Raw genomic sequence first — 27,209 nt, 5'->3', positions numbered from 1 at the left:
CTCCGCGGAGAGGCTTTGGTCTGCACCGCCCGCCTGGGCTTACACACCGCCTGGTTTAAAGCGGGACGAGGGGAGTGGGAGCGTTAGTGGCAGCTGGCTGGGGAAGATCCGCGTCAGTTGAATTCCTTAAATAGTTGAAGAAATTAAATCTGATAATAAAAAGTTGACAGTGGTGTCTTTGATCGCACTTTGATCCCAGCACAGCCCTGCTGACGAACGGTAGTGCCTCGCTCCGCGCCGCTGAGGGACGGGGGTGGCGGGGGCGGCAGCACCACAGCCGGGCCGTGTTGGCGGGAAGGGGCTCGGCCCCGCGCACGGGAGCGCGCCCGCCGAGCCGTGCCGTGCCGCCAAGCGGGAGGGCGGGCGGCGCGGCGGGACTGCGGCAGCTGGGCCGGAGCTGCCCCTGGAGCGCCTCCTGCCAGCGGCGGGGCTGCGGCACCGCGCTCAAGCCGGGTTCGTCGGGCTCGACCTCTGCGGGGTCCGCACCGGGCTCCGGCCCCGGCGTTTCGCCCCCTTCGTCCCCCTGCCCCCCGACGAGGCTGCGGAGCGCGGCCCCCCGCAGCTGCATGCCCGCCGCCGTGTCGGCACGGCTGGATGCGCTGGAGTCCTGGGCCTTCCATGCGCTGCTGGCGCTGCCCTATATGTTCTACGTGGGCTTGTTCTTCGTCAACGTGCTGATCCTGTACTATGCCTTCCTGATGGAGTACATCGTCCTCAACGTGGGCATAGTCTTCCTGCCCGAGGACGTGGACCAGGCTCTGCTGGACCTTGGGGTGCTCTCTGAGCCGGGCTCCATGCTCTACGAGACGGACGGCGAGCTGGATGTCTTTGACGGTTACCTGGAGTGACGCCCCGGGGCGGCTGCGGAGCGGGCTTCCCGGGATGCCCCCGCTCCACCCTCTGCCCTTCGGGACGCCGCCGGGGAGCCGGCAGCAAACGGAGGGCTCGCAGGGCAAGTAAGTCACTGCCGCCGGCTCCTCTCGGCAGCCGGGCTCCCGCGGCCGGGACGGACACAGGGAACAGTCCCGCCGCCCTGCCGGGTGTGCGGAGTGGGCGGGGGGCCGGGGCTGCTCGTCCCCGGGGGCTGCTGCTCGTGCCCGGGGCTCTTTCTGCCCGTGTGGGGTTTGTAACCGGGCAACAACTTCACTAATAGGGTCTTAGAGCAGCGCCGAATGGAAGTGATAACGCAGGGCAGTATTTACCCATACACTGGAGGTCACACACTGCTCATAAACACATTTTAAATAGCCGCCCTTTAATAACTGCACTTAGTTGACAAGAAACCACCCAGCTGACCGTTCTCACGTTTATCGCAGCCCCAGGGTTTGCTTGATCAATTTGTTCTATACCTCTGAGCGATGATGGGAGCCTGGGAATGTTGTAAGGATTTTGGTGTTTTAAACCATTGAAATGCAGTTGGGAAGAGAACCAGTATTTCCAGCTGGGACGCTCTGTGCCAAGTGTATGTTAATGAAAACATTCACAGTTTAAATAAAAATGTGTTAGTAAATCTGCTGGTATAATTTCTTGGCAAAATATTGGCTGTAAGATTGAAAATTAGTTTAGGCTAACTTTTTAACTTTCTGTTTGAAAATAGGGATATAGGAAATTCTGTTCTAAGGTTGCAGACATAACCTTGGTGAACATACACAAATAGCTATTTTTATCAGTCTTCCAATTTAAAGACAAAAAACCATTTCTGTAATACTGTCCATCATACAGATTAAAACTATCTTCCTAAATACTTATGCTAAGATTCCATATAAAGCAACAGTAGCAGTTTTTGGTCAATAGTTTAGAACATGTAAAGTGGAAATTGGTGGTGTTGGACTAAAATTGATTGCACAAACACAGCTGAGTTGTGTTGGTCAAAGGCAAGTGGGAGCATGAGAAATGTGTGTGTGTGTGGCATGGGGGGAACTGATCTGTGCTGCTACTGAAGAAATCCCCCCACAAACACTTGTTACAAATAAAAGACTATGTTCACACATTTGGTGGCCCATCCTGGACTACTGGGTTAGAATAATTTTTGGCAGCCCCGAAGCTCTGTGGCAGAACTGAACTCCCCGCACGACACTGTTGGCTTCTTGTGGCTGTCTCCTGCTCTCCCTTTTCAGTTGGGCATATAACATAGAGGCTCAGAACATAGACAACACAAATCAGAAGTCTTCCTAAGTATCCTTCAAACCAGGATCTCCTGTCTTTCAGGAAAGAAATTCATAATAATGGAAATTTAAGCAAAATCTTTGGTGCAAAAAGTCCTAACCCTTTCCTCCCCAAAAATACCTTTTCTCAAACCCCAGATCTTAAAAGTCCAACATAATCTAATTAAAAATATTTATAAATAATTAAAAATACTAACAATTATTAAGGCATTAAGGGATCACTTTTATGCTGACTAGGAATTTTTATGATGAGCATATATTTTTCAGTAAGACCTAAGGAGAACAACAGGTATAAAAACTTACTCAATGGATTTTTCCTGCTACATAGTTCAATAGAGCACAGGATCTGAGCACAATTCTGTTCAATGCATGTATAAGGGCATCTTAAAATTTGCCTTCATATTAATAGAATAAGAAGCTCTGCAAAGTACCTGATATTCTCATTGTAAAACAATGTCATTTTCATATGTGGAAATGCAAATGTCTTCACAGAGCTCAGAAGTAAGCCTTAGCCCATGCCCCATCTTGAACTGATGGAGCTCTGCACAAGGACTAACTGCAGCCTTGACCTTTGGTTTGGAAGTTGGCATGTTAGATTGTTGTTTCCATTGAGAATCAAATCACAAATATTTTAAGTTAGATCAATTATTAGAGAGCAAAAAACATGCTATTGCTGTACTTCATCTATTTATGTATTTAATTATATGTTCAGCAACCAGGCCACAAATTGCATAATTATTTAGCCACAAGGCAAAGACTCAGCACATCACCATGGAAGGGAATTTGTGTTAATATGCTGGTTACAGGGTTTGTCACAGCTCTGAGGCATTTGTCACCACCAGTTCCTCATGTTAAGCCATGGGCTTAGGGAGGCTTGCCCTGTTTGCTTTGACCCAGAATTGCTGAGGATTCATCAGACACTGCAGGAAGAGTGGGTCTCTGTTTTATCAGCAGAGATGAAAAGTACATAGGCATCACTCATTGCATAAAGTGTAAGAGGAGTGTTCTTCGTGTGACTCACCAGTGATTATCAAGAACAACTAAAAAGCTAAGATTAGCCCTAGCTGAAACCTTGCAAGTGTGCTCCTTGCTTTTAGAAAGCGCTGTCTTCCACCCAGGAGGTGAATGGCATGCATGAACAGAGAGACAAAGGGAGGAAACCCCAAGAGGCAATTCTGCACAGTGTGGAAAGGCTTATTTAGATTTAAAAGAGCATGTGGATCAGAAAAGCTCTGCTCTCTTGCATTGAAAACCTCAGCTGAATAAACCCAAAAGGAGTAAAATTCTATTCACGTTTCTAAGCATAATTGGTGGCAGAGGTTGAAGATAGCTAAGCAGCTTGAAGAAGCTTCGTATCCTATTCAAATTGAGAATTCTATCTGTGTAAGCTCAGCAGAATCGTGCTTACTCATGTCATCTGTTTTAGCTTGAGCGTGCCAGATTCTTCATTATATTTGAAGTCTCCTGGAATAAGGTTGTATGACTGTTCTCTTCGTACTGTTTTAAAATCAGATGTGACTCATCATAAAGTATTCTAATCAGAAAGAAAATGAGTAATCAATAATGAAAACCAAATAGGAAATACTGGATTTATCAAGGTGAATTATGATGTATGCCTTTGGTGAGCAGTATCCAGCACTCAAAAGCTTGTGACTCAGCACTTCTGCTCTTTGCCAGCATATAAATCCTGAATCAGTCAAATAAATAGCTGTACTCACTAGCTGATCAAATAGTGCCAATTGGAAATGAAGCAGCTGTAAGAAGCAGTATGGCCCAGCGGAAAGGGAAAGAAGCATGCTGGACTCCTTCCTGGGTCTCCACTGGTGGCTTCTGTAAGCTTAACACACTTGTGCCTCTGTTCCATTTCTAAAACAGAATGCCACATAAAGGAACAGATCCAAAGAACATTATCACTGGCAGTGCTAAGATGCACATAAATGCATTAGAACCCACCTCCTGATTTAGAATTGTAAAAATAATGTGCAGTGATTTTTTTTATCTATTTATTTTTTTGCCTTTAAATTTTTTACTATGTTCTTCCCTTATTTGTAGAAATCTTCATGTGAAAAAAAAAGTGACTCATTGACTTCATGATTTTTGACTGTGGCAATTTGTCCATTTTGTTATCAGTTATAGTAATGACAGGTTTAAAAGCAATAGCTGGAATTTTTAGAACTGTATGTTTTAAACTCTTAGGCATTACTAAAATTAACAGAAGTTGAATGCTCAAACTTTCCTGGCAGCTCTGTTGTAAAGGCTATTGTACTCCAGCTATTCTTAACAGGAGTTCCATGGAAGGTGAAGAGAAGAACATCTGAAAAGATGGAGGGAAGGGAGGGAGCTGTTCCTTCCCTTGGATGGAAAACAAAATCATGGTTAACTAATGAACTTGCCATTCAACCTCGTTAACCACAGCCAGGCACAGTCCTAAGTGATTTTCTATCAAATGCCTTTGGTTATATAATGCAAGAGAGTAGGCAGATTTTTCTGTAAAGTTTTCCAACAGCTACTGTTAATAATGTGAATTAAAATAAGGCACAGAAAAATAAGAGGCATTTAGCTTAAGATAGAAATACTTATGGTCTGAGTATTTAATTTGTTAAAACCCCCAGCCACAGGTGATTTTAAAGATTTTTTTAAAATCTAATTTCTTTAGTTCTTCCCTACAAAATGAAGTTTAATCAGCTTGCTTTAATAGCAGGTGATAATATCCAGTTACTAGTTTTAAGATGTCAAAGGAATCAAAAAATGAATATAGTTCTTCATGTTTGTTTCCTCCAGAGAACCAGTAAAATGCTATTGGTCAGATGGCAACTAGCAATCCTAAAACAGAAGAATAATTTGTTTAGAGAAGTTTAGGATGTATATTTGGCCATTCCAGCTCTTTGTCTTTCTTCCCTCATAATGATTCTAATTAATACAGAGTACAAGTGTCCCAAAGAATTAGATAGTGCACAGAAATAGCTAAGCCTTTCCATTTCTTCAGGGAAGCTTTCATGTTGTCTCTTTCTAGTTATGCAAGCTCGAGTGTTTTGTCTGGCCACAAACTTGGGAAAAATATCTGAAGAATTTGAATGATACTCTCTGAGGATACAAAAATATTTCTATATATGTCCTGTCTAGTTTTCAAGCCTGGTATGAGATCTGATTTCATTCATTAAGAAGAGCTAGCAACTGTATTGAAATTCTACAGAATCAAACTTAAAACTTCTGGAAAAGTTGTAGAGCTGAGACTAATGCAGGAAGATCAATATCTTCTTCAGGCGTATGAAACTATTGAGGAAAATCTGGCACAAATTTGGTTATTTAATTTACAAACCATACTCTCTTTGTGTAGAGTAGTGTGTAGATCTTCTGTAAGAGTTCTTCATTGTAAGAGGTGAACGTTCTGTCAAGAATCCCGGAAGTATCAGTAGAAACTTCACCATCTGCTGGATATTGGGGGATTAAGAACCTGCCCTTCTGAGGCTTGGTAGAAGGGTTTTGAGTGGAGTGGGACCAGTGGAAATGGGGAGGAACAATTCAGCTGCAACCTTGTGGCTGGGAGAAGTCCCAATGCTCAGACTCTTCTTTTGCTGTGGACCAACAATTCACTCTTGGCGCTGGAGATGGGCACTGAGAAGCATCAGTTTTGTCACCGGCTATGGGGAAGACACTGATGAACTTTCCTACAGCCTGGGAAGGGTATCTCTTCTCTATTGCTAAACAGCATTTTTCTCCTTTGGCACAGCACATGGAGAATAGGGTTGTGGTTGCTCATGTTCTGTTCAGGCAGAGAACCTCATTCTTCTTCCGGGAGAGTTGTACACTCCATCCAACCATGATAAAATGGGCAGAGACTAAGGGGACCCATATATGGAAAGTACAGATATAATGGAAAATAATCATATGCACAAATGATTTATCGCTGTGTAAAGCTCTAGTAAGTGACCTAAGACTATTTACTCTTTGAAGTAAGACAACTCTTTGAAGGGCCACTACAAATTACTGTCTGGGACTAGCAGCCCTACAGTATTATTTGAAACTTCAGTTAGCTTTGTGCTTTGCTTTGGAAGCCCAATACATTTTGCTGTGCTATTTTTAAGTCAGCCTAGGTTTCGATCCACAATGCAGACCACTAATGATGTCTGAACTATCTGCTGGTTTTAGTTCAGTTTGGAAAGTGATCAGATAAACTTCAAGTGAGTAACCCATTAGAACAGCTGTTTCCTCTTAGTTTAAGAAATATGGACAATAAGTAAGGATACTGAGCATATATGATTACTGTTAGCAGGGTGCTGCAGCTGATAAACATATGATGAAAGGACCTCATGGACACAGAAGTGTTTTTTGTGCCTGTCTTAGTATCTACTAGGTGGCAAACAGGAACATAGGAAATGTTGTGATGAGTCAGAACAAAATCACCTGGTCTCGTGTTCCAGCTCTGACACTGGCAGGAGATGCCATTTGAGACCACACATAAATATGACCAAAATCTGCAGCCTGTTCCCTTTGTTCTTTTCATACTCCACAATGGAATAACCAGGGCTGTTAGAGGGCACACTGCTGCCCAGCCCTTTAGCAACTGTTTTCCAATTCCTTCTCTCAGCCTCTTAAGACTGGATGAGCTGCTCCCTCCCTTCCCTCAGTCTTTTCAGATGATCTTCTCTTTACCTTCTTTGCTCCGCTTACTTGAAATACAGGGACCAGAAGCGCACATAGTGCTCCTGATGTAGGCATATAAGGGCTTTATATGGCTCTTGTTGTCTTGTTCTCAGTACCCTTCATGATGATGCCCAAAGTTTTTTAGCAGTGGCTTTTTTAGGTGCCACTGCTGAGATAGGGACTTCAGGGTCTTTTCAGTAGTGCTGATTAGTTGTAATTGCCAGCTCCAACTTCTGCATCATGTAGGCAGGTGCAAAATATTTGTCTGTAATTGCATGATATTACAGTTAAGTCACCTGCAGCCTATTGCCCACTTGATGTCATGAGGTCCTTTTGGGGTTCTTTGCTATCAGCATCTGAATATCTGAAAGAGCTTATTTTCTGCAGTCTTGGAGGTTTCTCTGTTCGTGCTCTTCTCTGGCCCACTAATGGTGTTGTTGAATAAAAACTGTTCTGTGGCATACTCTACTACTGACGTCTTTCATATCAAGCTCTGTTCTTTACTTCCAATCTTTTCATATGCTTTCAATCCATAAAAGAACATTTCTCCCAATACTGTGTCAACCTGTTTGCTTTACAGCTTTCTGTAATTAATTTTTTAATAATACCATGTTCCTCAGTCTCTCCATGCTCATCCAGAACATGTGACAATTGCATTTCATTATTCATTCAGACTCCTCACAGATTCTGCTTTGTCTTCTGCACCTGAACTCGTGGCAATCTTTCTGCCTCAGGACCCGTGTGCCAGAGAACTGGGTTGGCAGGGCAAAATGATCTGCTGAGCCACCACGCCAAGCACAGAAAGTGACCAGGAGAGAGGCTGTGTTTTGCCTTGCAGCCCAATGAGAGCCTATTCAGAGAGCTCCATGATCTGTGTGTGAATAGATCATGGTCTGCTCTGTGATGTAAAGTAGATCTGTTAGAAGGCCTGTTAAGATCCCCAGCTACAGCTTTGTACCACAAACTCTCATTTTACAACCAGACGAGCATCTTTACTGTGTAGGATCCCCCACCTTTACATGCTGTGCAGGAGGCCTATAAGATCTGTAAGAGGGGGAGGAGGGAAAAGCTGTCCTTCCAGAGACTTGTTCTGGAGAACACTGATCTCCCCCTGAGCTGCTGGCAGCCAGGGACCTGCTCTCGGTTTCCTGTACCCCCAAAACTCTTCTTTGACAACGACTCATCCCCAGACAACCATCCCTGCTCTGAGCTGTACCATCCTGCTCTGTGTTAAAGTCACCTGTAAGATCATGGGACCAAATAGGTCCTGTCACCACTGCCCAGCACATCCACAGCTCTGGTTCAGCTTGAAGAAGGCTTTTTCAGGCTCTGATGATGTTAAAAATCACCTCTTAATACCTGTCAGATACTTTGAACCAATCAAGGTAAATCAAGTACACTGCGATAAAGCAAAACAGTAGCAATTTTTCTTGTCAGTCCAAGAAGTTATCCCAACATGTTACTTAACTCTATAAATTACGTACTGGTGGATCCAAAACGCTTTGAACAAAGTGACTCTAGAGAAAGAAAAAGAGAAAGCGACCAAAATCAGGGGCTGTGTCAAACGTAAGTAGCACATGATTACCACAACTATACCATCTAAGGAACAGCATCATTAAGAAGATATAGCCAATTCAAAAATCAGTTTTGAGTAAGAGATATGTAAAGTGATATCAAACCTAGCATAAAATAGTCTATCCCCCTGTATGTCAAGGCTGGTTGCTCTCCTAAGAGCAGCCCTTACTAATTGACTTGATGGACTGTGGTTGACTGCTTGTTCTCATACCCCTCACACCAATAGCTTCACGCCTCCATTAAAATTACGCTAAGGACTGATGTGCTCTTTAACAGGAACTGTTACACTGATATCACTGAAATGTTAGTCAGGCCCTTACTTCTCAAAGAACTATTATCCATGGTCATGAAAGATTTCGATTTTTTTTTTATTATTTTATTTTTTAAAAATGGCAGGGTGTTGTATCTAACATACACAGTGACTTCTCTGTTCAGTTTGTGTCTAGAGGGTTACTCTGTATTTGTTATGTGTTCTTTTTTAAACAGATTCATTAAACACCTGAAATGGATTATGACCAGGTTAATGGATCAAGTTATGGAAAGAAACTATACTCTGAAATGTAGAGATGAAAAGAAGGACAAAGGGACAACAAGAAGAGTTGTTATCCGACCTTGTCAGCCATGACTTTTTCCTCATGGTCATTGCCTCTTGAGTGTGCAGTACCTGCAGTGATTCACATACAGTGCTGGGCTTCCATGGGTAATTCTAGGACGGACTGCGTGAACAAACACTGTAAGCTATGCTCTCTTATAACAGAAAATCAGGATGTTACTCAGATTTGATAAACTTTTGAATAAATGCCATGTCATCCAAATGGACACACTCTACATACTGCTTAAGCAAGCTTTGCAATCGCACACTGAAAATGAGACCAGCCAGTAGTTCCATATCAGTGCTCTCTCAGGGGAATATATCCAGGAGTGCTTCAAGGAGGTTCTGTTCAGGGTAGTATTATGGCAAGAACTGTGTTAGCAAAATATTTTATTTTAATCATGAGCTTTGAAATAGATCAGAGACTGAATTTTGTATGTCAGATTATCTAACCAGATACTTTGCAGATTGTTTAAGCTCATGTTCCTATATACAGATGTGAAAGCAATACAATAAAGACTGACCTTTTCCATGAAAAAGAAAGCAGTCATTTGTTGGAATTGTTCCTTTTCCCTTTGAACAGAAAATAATTTAAATATGTTTTCCAAGAAATTGGAGTTTTCCTACAGGTGCCTGGAAGTAGTTCCGTGTTACTGAGGTGGCCAGCATACAGGCAATCCTGCTATATGAAAAATTACTTGAAAAAACAGACCTGAAATGAAACACCAGGAACCGTGCAGTGTTGGAGTAAAACAAACAAGCAACAAACACGTTATTGAGGGCAGCTATTGTACTGTTTTTATCTTACTGGTATACTTTAGAAATCTGGATTTCATAACAGTGCAGTTGCTAAGCCAAGTTGATGTATGAAGAACATCTCAGATAAAGCAGAATTGAACACGTTTCTCCTGAAATTTCTCCATACACTATCTGCCCCCTGCAGTCTGTGTCTCTATCACCTGCTCCCAGCTTGGGCTTTCAGACCAAGACAGATGGCATCATGAGTGCCCTGACAGCCAGGATGAAGGAACAAGAGAGCAGCAGTTTAGCTCGTGCTTGAAACAATGACAAAGACCTTGTGTATCAAACTCTATTTTCATCCTGGTATTCTCAGTGTAAATGCTTGAATGGCATTTCTTAACTCCGAGCACAGTAGAAGTTTGTGCACAGTACCCCAAACACAATTTTCAGCTGCTCCTGCAAGAGGTCAAGCACTGCCATGAAATTACATAGCTTTCTCCAAAATAGGTTATTAGATGCACTTTGGGAGACTAAAGCAAACAAGTGCTTTGTTATAGGCATTCCCTGGCTTGCAATTCACGGGTGAAGTCACTGAGGACACAATATTCTGACATGTAAGAACACATTTAGGGATCTAAATTGCCATGTAGGCACCTATATAAAGAATAGCCAAGTTTAAAGACTTGTAAAGTTTGTGTTCACATGCCCATGTGGTTCTAACACAAGTAATACTGCATTTTGCTACTGAAGGCAGCATGCCTGCTGTCTATATAATTAGGACTTTATACTGTTCAAAGACATCTCATACCAAGTATTTCAGGTCACATGTGTGCCATCTCAAGAACATGGTTGAGTTTTTCATTATGCTTACTGCGGTATCTACTGCTTGGTAATCATTCCCTGCAGTGGGTTTACACCACATGATGCACAGATCAAGGAACACAAATTCCACCAAGTAAGTCACTTCAGAGGTTCTGAATAAAAGATTAAGACTTCTGATTTCTCAGAACAGCTGAGCTTTAGACATTTTAGTAATGGGGAAAAAGTACTTTGATTGGAAGTAGATCTGACTACCATCACAACATAAGGCTTCTATTTTAGTAAGGCTTCACATATAACAAAAAGAATATGGGCATAAAGAAACAAGATAAGCATTCTTCTCATCCTAAAAGGAGATTTTAGAACACAGATTTGATCAGAGTAGCTTTTTTAGGGTAGCCAGTGAATTCAGTCTTCTACACACAAGGCACTCAATTGATAAAAGTATTTTCCATGAGTTTTGTGCCACAAGAGTATCCATCCAGGCTTTGAACCTTGATTAATTTAGAAACTTGTTTCTGCAAAAAGCCTGAAACAATGAAAACAACTTATTCACTGTTATTAGCAGGCAGCTTCAGTCAGCACTTTTATATCTTCTAGTTTGGACGCACAGCCTGCCAGTTGGTGATGAAAGATCCCATTGCCTGTTAGGAAAGCATTATTTCTCCATTTCAGACCACTGAACCGGTAAGTGCCAGCAGGACCAAGCTGACTCCCTTGCATACTCCTTGCCTTTAACAGAGAACGCAGGAGCCTTTCATGTGTTACTATGTTCAGAAGCCAGCAGTGTTTTCCCAGTATTTCAGAGAGAAAAGTCAAAATAATGTTCAATAACTGCTGCAAGCTACTGTAAAAAGAAATACTCACTTTTATTAATACTTTTAAAAAGTCATATAAAAACAACCAAAACACTGCATCAGAATTTACAATATGTACACTATAAGCATGCATCTCCCACTAGAGAACAGTAGAATAACCAACACCATTTTAGCAGTCCAGACAGTCTTGTAATATTCAGCTGCTTATGTAATGTTACCATATTCTTAGATTCAGTTACAGTGAAGCCTAGATGCAGAGTATATCCCTACAGGTGCATCTGTCATTCAAAGGTTAGCTAGAGGAAGCTGAGACAAGGAAGGACTCACCATAGCTCTGCATGGCTGGAGTGTCATAGGCTGATGGGAACGTCACACTGAATTTAGTTCAAACTACTTCCCATTCAAGCAGCTTTAAAGAGAGGGATTATGAATGAGATTTTTCCATGGCTCTGGCTAAAATTTGAAGACTCAAGCATGTAGTGAAGAAGAATGCCATTTCCTAGTTACAATTACATTATCCATAGTGTTTTTCACCTTGCTCTCTTGTACTATTGCTTCCATGTACCAGGTCTGGTTCCTGGCTGTTCAGATTGGCAGAAATCATTTGTAGTTTTGAGCTGTTTAAATTGGGGATTGTTTTTGAACCACATCACAGGATTTTGAAGGTTAGTTGAGAGATTTTCATTTGCAATGGTCCTTGGTCAGCATTGTCAGTGGCTTCCTAGCAAAAGATACTTCAAGGATGTTGTTGAGCTAACGATGAGCTAGCCAAATGAAGTACAGAAGCCTCCCTTCCTTATCTGTAGCATATTGAATACTTCTAGCTTTTACCATCCAACTGTTTTCCTGTCTCCAGGCTGCATCTGGACATGGAACCAGAGTGAAAGTCCTGACAAATGCCTCTGCACAATTATATATTCTCTTCATGCTCACAGAGCTGAAGTACAAGAAAAGAAGGAAGGAAAAAAAAAAAAAAAAAGAGGAAACAATTGTTTTGCTATTGCAGTCAGCAGGGCTGGTGTACAGCCCACATAACACTGATGCCTGCAGAATGGATACGTTAGCACTTTGAAATATGCTACTTCCTATCATTGCCTAATTCTTCAAACTCTGTAAAAGCAGGGCACAAAACCAACACAAAGTAGTGATATCTCTTTCAAGTATAAAATAGATGCATGTACATTTATTTACTTGTCACCTGTAGGTTAGAGACTGAATCTCAGTTGATGTATATGAATGAGAAAAGTTTGTTTCAGAAGTTCAACTTCTGTTTTCAGTTCCTCAAAGTTTCATGCATATATACTTTAGATGACATACTATACAACATAGAATCTCTTAATAGCTCGCACTAAGGGAAATTCTTTCACTCCTTAAAATTTAAAAAAAGCTTTTAAAGTTCTCATTTGTGACAGAATAGAAAACTTAGGATTTTTGTGCAGATATATATTTGGATTTCTGCTATATCATCAAAAAATCCTCGATACTTTTCCAGTTTAAATTCAATTATATTCTTTTTTTTCCCTAATCTTTTTGAAGAAATCTGTAACAAGACAGTTATTTGATTAAAAATACCTTTCTTAAGACAGCATTGCAATTAGCATCAAGAAATGAGCCACTTCTAGATTCGCAATGATTATATTACAATTTCAGACTGGTCATTCTTACTTATGCTTCAGACCCTAATACTTCAATTTAATCCAGATTTGCAGGTGAAAACTGTAACATGGAGCTTTGGTAGCCTGAAATCAAAGAGAACTTAATTGCAGTTATCATTGGCACCATGAAACAATTAGATTTGATCTGTTGCTACTTCAGATGTTGCACGTACAGCAGCTTGCAGCGTACACTTCAATGAAGTGATGATGGAATTTTATACCACCCATAAGCTGGTGACTCCTGTTCAACTTTAATGGTGAGCAATATCCAGATGTCCTTTTCTTCTGTGAAACTTGATGTTACTTAACTTCATCACTTCAATGGAAGCACAACCGGGTTTTTAAAAAGCATATAAAATAACCTTTTAAAAACTTGAACTCCATCATTCACTCACTTCAAGCATCACCCAAAAGCTTAAATGGGACATTTTTCATTTTGCCACTATTATGAAAACCAGCATTTACTTCCAGATTCATAAAACAGCAAGAAGATGGGAAAACACAGAGGAGATCTTCCATTTTTGTTACCTGTGAAACAATGAGAACAGAATATCAGATGTAGGCACATCAGCTTAATCACCATTAAAATCACTAAAATCACATATATATCATGATCTCTGAAAAAACATGGCAGTGGCTGGTAGATGCTGGATGTTTCCAGCTGGAAGACAGGATCCAGACTCCCTGCTACTACTCAGTGCTAATGAAGACTAAGGTTTCCTCACATGCTCAGAGACTACACTAATGTGGCAACCTGTGCCACAGAAATGCATAGCAGATATGAGAGAACAGTTGTAGAGGAAGGTGTAAAGGATTAGAGAAAACTGCATATACAAGAATTCCCAGCATTGCTGTTAACCCTTATTTCTTCTCTCCTAAGTAGGTAAGATTATTCAACATGACAAAGAGTTAGTACTTCAGTGTGCTGTCAGCTATTAAGAATCACTACAGCTTTTTCCTGCTGCCATGTAAAGCTAGTCTGTGATACTGGTATGGTATCCAGCTCTTCCGAAACCTGTAGCCTAATCAGAGCTACAGAAACAGCTAAACTTACATATGGTGATCAGTGCACTGAGAGCAAGAGTCATGCAAAACTTAGGCTCCCTGCATAGCTTTGGGAGCCATTGGCAACTGCAGCCCTTACCAGGACCATTCAAAACCACAGCACAAGCAGCCTGGGAATCATTCTGCAATCTGTTTTTGGCCATCTGAAAGAAAGCCAGAAGGCCTCTGGTGTCTGACTTGACTTCTTATTCCTTACATATATCATTTCACTGATGCATCCTGAATATTTTTTTTTCAGGAGCAAGAGGAAGCACATGGCAGAAAGCTGGGAGAAGAAATCCTGTACTTAATTTACACGTACAATCCTGTACTTAATTTCCCATAACTGCCTCTGCAGCTCCGTCAGCCCAGCAACGTCAAGGCAGTCAAATCCTGGTGACCATCAGCAAACTGTTCTCTACAGATATAAATATTTCAAGGATCCTTGAGACTGCGCAGGCAGAATCAGTGAAGTGAAGGGGCTACCCGTGGGCAGACTGCACAAAATGGACTGACAACAAGGAATGCCGGGACCAACAGTTTGCTCTTGGTACAGTCTAGGCACAGCTTCATAGGGAGACAAAACAGGTGTGGAGGATTAAACACAGGAAAAGTGAAATGACTGACTAAAAATCACTACAAAACAATCTCTGAGGAGTACAGAACTCATCTATTAAACATAAGAATAACAGTTATTTAATTTTGACCAACAGAAAAGAGCAGGTTAGCAAGCCAGCTGCCAGGCACTGAACTGGGCTGAACCAGGAGTCCTTGATAAGGTTCATTCATTCTTGCCCACTCAGCCCTTGCAGTCTGCTAGCACTGGTGTTGGGGAAATGGGGGATCAAGGTGAGTGGCAGAAAGGGAATCTGTTGTAATATTGATCTATGCCACTCATGGGCAGCATCTCTTTATGTAACCATGTATGCATTGATGCTGTTCCTGTACCTGGAGGTACCAGTGACACCTATCAGAATCAAAAACAAATCTTGTTATCTCAAGGAGCCAGAATTTATGTTACCTTTATGGGATACAACTGAATCTACATGCTGATCCTCGAGTCCAGCTGCTGAAGGTGTTCAAGAACTCCATAGGGAATTGTAGGATTCCACATCCTGTAAGGGCATGTTCAGAAAGGAAAGGTTTTAAGACATGTAATTTATTTCACTTTTTTTTTTTTTTTTTGGGGGGGGGTGGGGGGTTGTATTTTTATTTTATTTTATTTCTTTGGTGGCAGTGACTTTTTTGTTGTTGTTTTTAAGTTGTCTTTCCATTTTGAATATCATTCTATTCTACAGAAGTATTTAAGCTATGGAACAAAGGAAAATTAATTTTCATTTAAAAGAAAGCAGTCCACTCCCCCATACTCTAGCTGACTCTGGTTACAGGACACACAACACTCCTGTCTCCCTAACTGTTCTTTAGCTTCCTATCAAACTCCCTTCCCCTCAACATGTACTGGCAGCTTCAGTCTATTTAACCTGTAATGATGGCTGTTCATTGTTTATCCTTCTAATACAAGTCCTGCAGCACAGAGATCATTACAGTTGGAGGGAGGAAGACAAGTGATGGAAGGCTCAGTGTAAACTGCTTAAAGCAGAACAAGCTTGCTTGCCTGGGGCAATGGAAAATTAATACTGTTGAAACTAGAGATGACATTTTTAACATTTGTGTGACTGCTTTCATATTTTGGTGATTACTTTTTTGTGCCTCATATAAATCTGAAAAATACAGAAGACAGCTTTAGCATTAGTTCTAATTCAATTTGCAGATCTATTTGATATATCTTAGATGTATATGTATAGAGAGACTTACAGCAAGTTTTTTATATGGGGGCATTTTCGTAGGCTGTCAGTCAGCTGTTGGGCTCCAACACCAGTTATTTTGTTATACTGAACACTGAGGGGGGTAAATAAAACTTTGTTAATTCAGATCAGATCAAGTCAAACTGGGACTCCATTAAGTTAGGTCATCTGTTTCTTTATTCTATGTACCTAAGGTCTTTCTCGATTTCCCCATGACCATATTCTCCCAACTAAAACTAATTTTTCCTCTCCATCCAGTGACTGCTTGTCCTTTTTTTTTTTTTTTTTTTTTTTCTCACCTCCAGATTGATTCATCCTACAGTACTCAGATGTCATGGAGCTAAAGTTTCCCCTTTCCCCTGCTGAGCCAACAAGTCATATATACTCATCAGTAGGCATGAAAGATGGACATGGATGTTCCTCTTCAGTTAGCAAGTTTTGCATCTCTGAAACTCTTCCCCTGTTCTGCATCTTCCAGGTATTTTAAGAAAACATTGGCCAGTTAGTAACTGCCTTCTTGAGCTGCTGCCCTTTGGGCTCCAAGTGACAAGAGCAACAGCCCAGCCACTAACTGGCTTCCTGGCAGAGTGCCTGTCCATGAGATTGGCTAGAGAATGAGCAAGGAATGAAATACATCCAGCTTTGAGTTCCAGACCCAGCTGAGGGGCACAGCTACACCCAGCAGTGGTGGAAGCTTGCAGATTTGCAGACTCCTGGCACACATGTCCTTCATCAGTGGCTGGCTATGTTACCAAGTACCTAGAAAACTATGAAGTCATTTCCTTTGCCATAGCTTATAATGGTTCCAAAGCATCTACGGTGAATTGCTCCTTAAACCCTTTTAACCACTGACTATCTAGACTCCACATAAGTGCCTTTTCCCTTCACAAAAGACTGGGAATGATGCATAGCTTTCCTATATGGAGCAGCAACAACAAGAAAAGCATTCAGCATTTCCTAGAACCAAATCAGCCTTCTCAAGAATTTTCTGCTGCTGCAGTCTAGGTTTTCAGGCAGATATGGATCAGGGATCATCCCAATCTTTCCCCAACTTTTCTGTCTCAATGAATGTCAGCTTCAAAGCCCAACACAATGCAGATTTTTTTCCCCTCAAATTTTGTCTCCTCTACCCTCAGCATGGAAGATCTGAATGTTCAGTATCCAAGCAAATAAGCTGTCCTGAGCCATTTCAAAAGATTTCATACTCACTCTAGCACTCTTAAAGATGCCATCACAGGAAGAACTTTTGCAAGATTTTCTGCTCCAAAATCACAAATGTTATTATTGTACAAGCTGCAGACAACAAAACCAGTATAGTTGCAATCAAATAATGAGCAATGTAAACATTATATATTAGATCAAGACATTCTGGATATCATTGGTACATCTTAACTTCCAATTTTCCTTATCTATTTGCAGCTAATCTTTAAAACAGTTTCATGTTTTCTATATCAAGCAAGGCAAATAGCCATATATCTTTTTCAGTTTACACAGCTACAGCAAAAATAGGTCTAGGATTCTTAAAGAATACTAAGAACATTCCTGACTACATCAGAGCAAATTGAAAATCTGCAAGAAAATGAGGCGCAAAGCTTTGGTGTACTGCATTCAAAAGATTTCAATGTGAGCAAATTATCTCAGAACTGCACACCACAGTTTCTTGTATTCCCCCCGAGACACTTAATTCAGGCCTATGCCACAGACATAAATGAAGTGGAATGGGCCATTTGTCCCATACCAGCAAGTATGCGCCACCTCATTGCTGGCTTAGCAAACTCTGCGTAAGCTTGCAATAGATCATGGTTTGGCGTGTGAATTTGTACAGGGCATTATTAACCACTAGGTATTAAGAATTGGATTTAAAAATCAGTATGTTCATTGTTAGATTCCTGAGATATGCTCCTGTATGACCACACTGGGTCATATGTTTATCTTCTCCCTATAGGCTTTGTAGTCAAAACTTGGCTATTGCAAGTTGTGTGCACATGGATTCTGTTTTCAGTGATTTCTGACAGAGACAGTAAGGTGTGTTATGTAAAACAATTGAACAGGACACAACCACTTACCTTAGTGTTGTTAATGAAGATAACAAAGGAAGAGCTGTAGCTAGTTTCTCTGCACCCACATCTGTTATCTTATTCTGTGATAAGCTACAGTAAATGAGATGGCTTTGTTAGCTGAGCACATTTATTCTAATTGATTGATATATGGAGCAAATTGATTTTAGATGTTGTCCCGAACAACAAAGGTGATGCTACAATACAGTGTGATAAGGCCTAGTTACCATTAACCTAAGACCTTTCCTCAGGATTTAAGATAACACAGTTCCAAGAGTCTTTTCTTACAAAAAAGATTATCCTCTTGGTTAAATTTGGCACATTTCTGAAAAAAAATGGAGAGCAGTAACTGGTACTTCTCAGTCAAAAAGAAAAGCAGGAAAAAAGAAAGAAAGAAAAAAAAAAAGACCCCAAAAGATATTGCTTTAAATGGACCCCAGTATCTAGTTCTGTGTGCTAAATGAGACATTGCACAAATTTACACTCAGAAGTCTACTGACTTCAAAGGACTACAAAACTGGATAGTTTCTAGAGCAGAAAAATGAAAGCTAGGGACATAGGACAGCGAACCACCTTTTCCCACTGAAAAAATCAGATCACTGCTGCTCCTGTAGAGGGAGCCTTGACTGAGAGACTCTGACGGGTTGACTACTCGTCCTTCTCCCACTCCCTCAGTAAAGTCAGAAGCAGCAAGGTGAGCTCCCCTAGATTTTCCACTTCCACGTTACTCCATTTCCTTTTGTTTTCTCCTGCCCTTTGATTTTTGCTGCCCCAAGGATATATTGATATATCTGCCTTGGTCTGGCCTTCATTGTTCTTCCCTGCATTGCTTTAACTTTTGAGGCAGCTGTCTGAAACGTTTAAATAAATTATATACACCTTGTTTTTTTTTGTTTGTTTTTCTTTTTTAAATGGAATGTGTGCACACTGTTTTAGGGAAAAGGTCAAATTATTATCCTTGAAAGGAAATAAGGAATTGTCGTAGGATTAAGCTATTTCTCTAATGAATGTACAGATTAAATATGTCCATAGACTAATTATCATGCAAATGGGTTAGTCATGCCCATAATTGTTAACACACAGTCCCTTAGGCTCTTGGTTTCATTTATTTCTTTTAAAAGAATTCCAGAGCTGTTAACCTTGAAACTTACTTCAATATTTCCAGTGATCTCAGTGTTGGAAAGACTTCAGATAGACTCTTTGCTCCTTCATCTCCTATGCCATTTTCACTCAGAGCATCAAGGCTGGGTGACAACAAAAAAGAGAGAATTAGCTTCCCTTTTAATCTAAATTTTCATGGTTTATTCACCTCAGAGACCACTCTGTGTATCTTGAGAAGCTCCTTCTCTGCAGTGGCCTCAATCAGCAAGAACCATCACACAAATTCCAGCTTCTCTAATAAGCAGCTTTCTGCTTCTCAAATTTATAGCCTAAGAGTTTTTTTTTTTTTTTTTTCACTAGTTGAATGGCTTGACACATTTCCTTTGATATGCAAATGGTAGTACTTAATGCCTCACTTCCACCATACACTGAAGATTATTAAAGTGGTTATGAAATAGCTGTGTTCCAGCTATGCTGAAATGAGATTTCCTGTGCACACAGAAACACAAAACTGACAAAATCCAGCAGATGCCCTAAATCCCTGCCTAAAAATCAACTTTCCTGATTGGAAGCATTAGAAATTAAGTTTTTCCTCATTCGGGTATCCAGATGGAAAGAGTAGTCACAATTTCAGATACTGAATCCCCTTCCAATCTGACAGACAACATTAGGATACACTGGGCTTGTTCCAATTTCAGAGCATTACTGTTTTCCCAAAATATAAAAAGGCCAGATACAACAGAGAGAAATGGCCAATAGATTGATCCATTGTGACCAAATAAATGCCCTCTTCCCTCAGGTATGATGGCAAAGTATTGGCTATTGTTGCTACAATTGTTTCTAGTGTAAAGCAGCTTAAAATTCAGAAATAGATGATTTGCCATGCAAGAAAATAAATAATAGCTGGAGTTCTTAACAAATTATTTCTGAAGATGCTGCTGGTAAGGAAAGATGCATGTGAAGAATAAAACTAGATACTAATTGAGTATATCTTTTTCATAACTTTTACATGGAACAAATCCACAAAAGCCCAGTCTCTTCCAAGTGTTACCAGAAGTTGAAGATGCCCATTGACACCAGAGGGTGCACAGCACAGGCACACATAGTGAAGCTAACCCCAAAATGCAACACTGCTGCTGGTTCAGTAGGAAACCCGTTCTCTCCTGGTGCAGACACGAGAGTGAGTCCCTCAGAGACCTCACTACAAGGGAGTCTTAGGCTGGAGCCCATTATGGAACTTGTGTGAAGAAATCAGAAATCCATGGGCACCCCATGGGGCACTGCATGACACTTTTCTCACAATATATTAATCACTGAGTAACACACAGAGGTGACCAAAGGGCAATCAGATGGACCACTATCGAGCATCTTAACATAGCTGAAGGGCCATAGTTCATATTCTGCAGTCGTATTCACTGAATGTTTTTGTTGTTCTGTTTGTTCATCAAAACAAATATCCCTGTTGGAAATACAGTGTTTCTTGGGTACATCAGCTTCCCCACCACCATCATGGGCTGCTGAGGAGCAGCATTAGCAAGGTTAATCTTTAGCATTACTCACTCTAAATGCTGAAGTGATAGAAATGACGGCAGAATTTCCACGAGTTTTAGAAATCCCTGAAGGCCATATGCTGGACCTAGACTGGAAGAAAATAAACAAATATATAGATCTGCAGCAGTTGTTTCATGCTCAGAAACAGCAAAAGGTATAAATCTGTAAAGTCCTTCCTCTACAGCTTCAGATGCGAGCTAGTTGACACTCCTCAGAAGCATCCATTCCCTACAGTCTGCAGGGAGGATTTCTTCTCTGAAGGTTCCAGATGAGGATCAAGCAAGGCTAAGTTCAGACAGAACAGAGCTGTTTGCACAGAAGTGGTCTGCACAGAAGTGGCACATGCACTAGCTGTTGTGCAAGATTCCTCTTGTTTGTTTTAGATTCCTGTATTTCTGCTCTTTTTTTTTTTTTCTTTTTTTTTCAGGTCTTTCATTTTAAGTATTATAATCTTGATAACAAAGATGAAAAAATATTCAATTTTTTTTCAAACTATTGGCAATTCAGACTAACTTAATCTTAACATTCTACTGCAGCTCAAAGCATAAACTGAACTTCAGTGTTCCAGCTCCAAGTATTTGTTCATCATATTGGTCTTTCAGATACTAATCTTGTTTGGAGTTTCCTTGGTATCAGAACATGTTCAGCCTAATTAAAAGGACTGGAATTTTAACCAAAATTATAAATTAAAAGAAAAGTAGGAGAGAAAGTGAGAAGAGAAAGAAGCATAAAATCAGAAGTGAGGTCAAACACTGTAGTTCTAGACTAGGTCAGAAGAAAAGAGCAAGAAACAGATGAAGACCTGGTGGGAGTTCTCCATTGCTCTGGTGCAATTTCTGCCCAAATTACTCCACACTCTATGGCAGGATACTTTTAGGCAGTAGAATGTAGAAAGATCTACATTTGGGGCTGCATACAGTTTGTGAAAAAAGTAGGTATTAATACACCTCATTTTTCAAGCCAGTGTTTCCAAGTCAGTTTTCCTTCTTCCAGGAAAATGGTGCTAAAGATTTTATTTGGAAGGTGTTCTCTGACCTTTTCCTCTCATGGCCTAAGCTCTGATAGGGCAGAAAACTAATGCCAGAAGACTCAGAAGACTCAGCTGAGCATTTCTGGGGAAAAAGTATTTCACAGGTATAGCACAATCAAGAAATTTTGCATACTGGAATGAGATCTGCATCTGATAATATGGAGGTAAATTTCAGTAAAATCAAAGAAAACTGATAGAACCACGTTGATCTGTACCACTGCAGGATCCAGAAATAGCATATTTTGAGTTTTGCCCATAAATTAATAAATCTAGTTGAGACAAACAAAATCTAAATAAGTGGGTTTTACTTGATTCTTTACCATAAACTAACTACACACTGTAGCCAATATCCATAACTCAATCTTAAATGTAATCAGATGTCAATCAACAGAGAAGCATTTCACTTACGCAAATTCTATTTTTCTCAGGTTCTTTATGGCAGGAATTTCATAGCTGCTGCAACCAGAGGCATCTTGCGTGCTAAATAAATCACAGTAGAAGAAGAACATGAGAAATATTTTAACAACCAAAAAAGTGCATTAAAAATAAGTTCAGAGGGAATACGATCATAAATGAGCCTACCAGTTGATCATCTCCTGCATTTCTACAAGGTCTGAAAGGTCACTGACGTCCTTCATTGTCTTTGCCTTAAAGGGATCGAGAACAAATTTTTCTGTTGATAGTTTCAGCAGTTCATAGTCTTTTGTCTGTTCTAAGTATTTCCATAGCTTGATTGTATCACCAAGGGAGGCCCTGTGAAGTGATAAAACATGAAATCAACAGATCTAACTGCTGTTGTTGCAGGAAAGTGCCATCTACATGCAGCTCTATGAATGACACTATCTACAAAGAATGACCAACCTGAATGATGCCACATTCTTCAGGCCAACCAAGTCTTTTAGCCCTTGCATGTCAATGCTGCTGTTTTGTAAATCCAAGGAAAACTCTTTTCTTGACCTTTTTAAAGTAGAGTACAGTACGTGAACATCTGGTGGTGTAATAACAATGCCCTGAAAAGACAGGTCTGGCTTGAGCCTTAAGGTCACATGCTGCAAAAGATAATTGTATTGTGTTTCATATATGCAGTGTAAAAGCTCAAGTAACCTCTCTGGACAGAGGTCATTTATCTGCAACCTTCTAATATATTTCAGCAGCGTTTTCTGCTTCTTGGTTGATTGTATTATTTCCTTATTAGAAAGGGAGCAGAAGTAGGCATCATCCTGGAGGAACAACAATCCAGCTAAAAATCGAGGCATTAAATCTAACCAATTATAAGGCTTTTTCTTCTTGGATGGAAAAGACAGGTACTTTGTTAGACTTTTATCCTTCACGTCTTCTGCTAATATAAGGTGAAGCGCACCCAAGAAATTCTGAATGACAAAATCGGAGAATGTGGTCCCAAATTCCTCCTCCTCAGTATCTGAATGTTTGGGGAATGCAAATGGAAGGAAAAATCCATATTTCAGAGCAAATTCTTTAACTTCCTTAGAAGGAAGAAGATCACTTTTCATGGTACTTTGATGCTTTTCTCCAAGATACCAGGCTATACGGGCTAGTGTAGCAAGGCTCTTTTGATTTTGCACAGCTGTAACATCTGTTTGCATAGGTGTTATCTTTTGCTGAACAAATTTCAGGAAAAGTGTAGTAAGAGTTGAAGGAAGGCCTTTGTCTCCCATTTCAAGTACAGTCTCACAGAGAAAACAAACAAATCTACACATAACAGGGCTGTAACAATGACTGAACAGGTACTCACTCTCTTTGATTAATTTCAGTGCATTATCACAGTAGGGTAATCCTTCAAAGTATTTGGTTATGTACAATTCTCTCTGCTGAGGAGAAAATCCTACTATTTCAATAGTCTTTTCCACTTTGGACACATACTGGTTCACCTTGTCTTTTGGTCTTGCTGTAAGTAATAAAGTACAGCCATTGAGTATCTTTTTTTGGATAAATCCTGAAAGCAGCTCCTTTATACTGTACAAGTCTTTGTCAGGCTGTCTGTTTGAGCAACGAGGAAAATTCTCATGGTCATGCAACCCTTCAAAACCATCAAAAACCAGAAGGACTTTAGCAGGATTTTGCAATATGTACTCAAAGATCTCTTTGCTTCCCTCTTGAGGTTTTACAAAAAAATCAAGAAGCAGATCCTTCAAGCTGTAACACTTCTCAGGCAAGCTTATTTGTTTGCAGTCAAACCAAAAGAGAAATTCAAACTGAGAAAACTCTCCATTGGACCAGTCCTGGCAGATCTTCTGTACAAGAATGCTTTTGCCCATTCCTGCTTTTCCCAGCACCACAATCACTTTAGTCTCTAAATCTTTACCTCCTGGGATTTGAAATATTTGGCTTCTTTCAAGTGATGCCTTTTCCTTCCATTGCAGACTGTAAGTTACCAGCTCCTTTTCCATTGCTTTTACACTGTTTTTCCCAGTCTTGGTTTCAATTTGGCTTTGCATGAGTGTACCGTCAATAAACAAGTGATCAAGAGTCAATTCACGCTCCATGGCCACAGATTTGCATATGTCTCTGAAGTAATCCTTAAGCGCTGTACAGAAAACTTCCACTGACCCTGGAGAAATAACACAAACACACAAACTGAAGAAGCCCGTCCAAAAACTACAACATTGTTTCAGAGCGGTGTAATTACATAATTGTAATATGGTTGAAATACATCAGCTCCCATTGAGCATTTAGGTCTGGATTTATCCCATGTAACTCCGGGTACTTCAATTGGCAGTGCAGACACCATAGACACCTTTATACCTAAGATCTGAATCACTCTGGAGGTATCTATGCAATAGCTGAGTTATAACCTCCTAAGTAGGAAGTGTAGCTAGATGTCTAAAGATGTACAAGTCAAAGATCTTAAAAACAGGAACTGCGCTCAAAAACCCGGAACACCTTCAAAACTTGTTGTGAATGATAATTCCTACAACAAGTTTATTTTCTGTAGACAAGAAAACACCAACATTTGTCAAAAAATGTGGAAGTTTCAAGTTCGAGGGATCTAAACTCACTTGGTCGTTTGAAAGGTTCTTCAGAGGGAATTACAGGAACTAGGACTTCTTTGAACATTTCTAAGCCTGGAGAAACATAACAATACACTTGAGAAAGACACCTAAATGGTCACTGATTCAGTTTTACTAGTTATAACAATAAGGCTAGTCCAAATTTTCAAGTTCATTATAATATAAACCACGTACCATCCAGAGAGAGATGACTGTTTATTTTACATGGGAAAGGTAAAAAAGGCTCCAAAGTGTACATTTCAGCTGACATGAACTGTTACAGGCAGTATGACACTAAACAAGATGACACCTTCACAATGGTGTGAAGCAGAAGACAAATGATAACAAGCTGACATCCACTGTTCTCTTCAAATGTCAGTATGCATAAATTCACATTCACACATAAGACTTCTTTATGTCATCAAAAGTAAGAGCTTCCTTGTTATTCTGTACCTCATGAGCAGGTATTAAGTATGAAAGTCACATGTAAATGACATGTAAAAGCTTGACTATTGGTAACAGAATTTACCTATTACTCTTCATAACAAAGTACTGTCACTGTCCAGATTTTTATTTTTTATTTTTTTTGGCTGTTTTCAAACTACTGCAGACCTTTGCATTTCATCAGATGAGCAGTGTTTGCCACACACAAAGAAAACTGGAAATGTTATCAGAAAGCATATTTTCCACAAACATATGGTTAATGACAAAGCGTCAGTTCTGACAAAATGTTTGGTAGCAAAGGCTTCGAAGGGGCAGGAGAGAGACTAACAAACCTAAACTCAGCAATAGTCTTGTGGTAAACACATTCAAGAGAGATGTGAAAGAAACAGGTTCATTTCCCTAGATTTGCACAACTGTATTTATTATCATAATAATTGGTTCATCTTGATGTAGAATGTGGCAATAAACAGTACAAAGCTTAATATTTTGGAGATCTGGAAATTAATTCATATTATGCACAGCAGCAACAGGGATAATGGTTAGAGGTCAGAGAGGCTTCTGGCAAGGAAGCACCCACAGACTTCTGATAAGTAAGTCAGTCCAGTAAAAGAATATATTTGATATGAGAGTTCTCTCCTGGTAGAAGAAATATCCACCAAAGATATTAAATAAAGAGGGGATATGCCTGTTTTTGATTTTACTAGTTATTTCATTTAATAAAAACAACATAATGGAAAACCAAGAAAAGCTGTAATGAGACATTTAGATGGGCAGCAGCATTGGCCAAACCAATCAGGTGTTAATGACATTAAAAAAAAAAAAAAAAAAAAAAAAGTAATGGTTTGGTATCTTATGTGCTTTTTTTTTTTTTTTCTGCATTAGGAATTCTGAGGTTTGTGACATAGTCACATACGTTGTGCTGCTGTAAATCAATCGGAATTACTATTATTGTGTATTCCCCAAAGCAGCATCCAACATTTACAAGTATTTCCCCACATCTAGGGGTATTTGCCTATCAATCCCCACTTTAAAATTTTGCTCTTATGGGCTGTGTTAGCCACCAGAGGGCAACGAAACACTTGTACTAAGCTGCAAGTAGCTGTAATCACCAGGACACAAAGAGATAAGAAACTGAGTAACCACTGAAATCAAACTCCCAGGTCTAAAAGCTGAGATTTGGAAGTGCAAGGGAAAGTCTGCTAGAACAAATGGGACTGTTAGAGCTGGACCAAGACTTTGATATATATATGCATTTATTTATAAGCCTTTCTGTATTAGGCATCTGCATTGTTTAGTCAAATAAGACATCAGTTTGGTTTCAGGGCTTCCATAAGAGCTGACTGCAGTCTGGCTTCCAGCACAGAGCATTTAAGATGCTCAGGACAAGTGAGTACCAGCACAACTTCTAGTTTTGATTGTGCTCACACACATTGGGCTTTTGTAATAGTTTTAACCAGATAAGACTGGTCTTTGTAGCAAACTGCATTGGCTACTAATATATAACTGACCCAGTAGCTCTACAACCCCTTATCTGCCTCATTTTTTGCCTACTACACTAAGCAGTCAGTGATCAATACAGAGGAAGAAATGCCTCTATTTTTTTTTTTTTTTTTCTATAATAAGGTCAACATGAGTAAAGCCTGCAGGGTATGAACTGGCTTTGAGTAGAAGGAATGTGTTCCCTCTTCCAATCCAAAGTACTGTACATATAAAAATTAATTTCACACTTACCACATACATTAACTGGAAAACTTGGGGAAACCATTGTTTCAGTGGAGGTAGTCAGTGCTAGCGAGAAACAAATGATAGTTTTGAGTGTATCACAGCTACCAGTGACCAAAATGAGGGAGCTTAGCACCTTGTTGGCAGCAATGACTTTCCAGTACTTTCTGTCTACTTATGTGGATAATAGATTATTGTACTTACCTGGGTATGCTATAATACTTGATGTGCCATTTCCAATTAAAATATTATTTTTCTGCTGAGCAAGATCTACAAAGTCTACATTCTCTTGTTTGTCTTTCATGCCAATAGGTAGGCACTCTGGAATCAAATGTGCTGAAGATCCTGAAACTGACAGCAGAATCATTACTCTCCTGTTTTTAAAGGCTCGTTGTTTCCAAAAATTTCTAAAAACAAAGGTTTTCTCAAAGCTACTTA

General features: G+C 40.1%; 2 protein-coding genes across 6 annotated transcripts in view; one reads left to right on the top strand and one right to left on the bottom strand.

The window, feature by feature from the left end:
- The first annotated feature begins 263 nt into the window (after window positions 1-263).
- DEXI (Dexi homolog) lies at window positions 264-9,522 on the top strand. The gene is made up of 3 exons (XM_035339351.1): window positions 264-351; window positions 383-956; window positions 8,871-9,522. The coding sequence occupies exon 2, from the start codon at window positions 567-569 to the stop codon at window positions 846-848; it is 282 nt and encodes a 93-aa protein (XP_035195242.1). The 5' UTR covers window positions 264-351; window positions 383-566; the 3' UTR covers window positions 849-956; window positions 8,871-9,522.
- Window positions 9,523-11,990: 2,468 nt separating this feature from the next.
- The window catches only part of CIITA (class II major histocompatibility complex transactivator), a 35,477-nt gene continuing 20,258 nt past the window's right edge, over window positions 11,991-27,209 (bottom strand). For 3 of the 5 annotated variants that reach the window (XM_035339330.1, XM_035339334.1, XM_035339335.1), the window contains 13 exons: window positions 26,976-27,122; window positions 26,781-26,837; window positions 24,615-24,680; window positions 22,459-24,166; window positions 22,180-22,350; window positions 22,006-22,077; window positions 20,577-20,657; window positions 19,067-19,159; window positions 17,925-18,008; window positions 17,068-17,151; window positions 15,869-15,952; window positions 15,075-15,168; window positions 11,991-13,537 (listed from right to left, as the gene is read on the bottom strand). In XM_035339330.1, coding sequence (XP_035195221.1) covers window positions 15,096-15,168; window positions 15,869-15,952; window positions 17,068-17,151; window positions 17,925-18,008; window positions 19,067-19,159; window positions 20,577-20,657; window positions 22,006-22,077; window positions 22,180-22,350; window positions 22,459-24,166; window positions 24,615-24,680; window positions 26,781-26,837; window positions 26,976-27,122 — 2,720 coding nt within the window. In that variant the 3' untranslated portion in view covers window positions 11,991-13,537; window positions 15,075-15,095. The remainder of the gene's footprint in view (window positions 13,538-15,074; window positions 15,169-15,868; window positions 15,953-17,067; window positions 17,152-17,924; window positions 18,009-19,066; window positions 19,160-20,576; window positions 20,658-22,005; window positions 22,078-22,179; window positions 22,351-22,458; window positions 24,167-24,614; window positions 24,681-26,780; window positions 26,838-26,975; window positions 27,123-27,209) is intronic. The other 2 variants (XM_035339331.1, XM_035339332.1) reach the window with 2 other exon arrangements.

This window comes from Oxyura jamaicensis, chromosome 14, assembly GCF_011077185.1.
Source record: "Oxyura jamaicensis isolate SHBP4307 breed ruddy duck chromosome 14, BPBGC_Ojam_1.0, whole genome shotgun sequence".
Lineage (NCBI taxonomy): Eukaryota > Metazoa > Chordata > Aves > Anseriformes > Anatidae > Oxyura > Oxyura jamaicensis.
The sequence above is the reverse complement of the archived record's forward strand: the minus strand, read 5'-3'. Positions and strand labels throughout refer to the sequence as shown.

Bases quoted from the DNA above. Each gene is read 5' to 3' on its own strand.
- DEXI (XM_035339351.1), top strand. From the start codon at position 567: ATGCCCGCCGCCGTGTCGGCACGGCTGGATGCGCTGGAGTCCTGGGCC.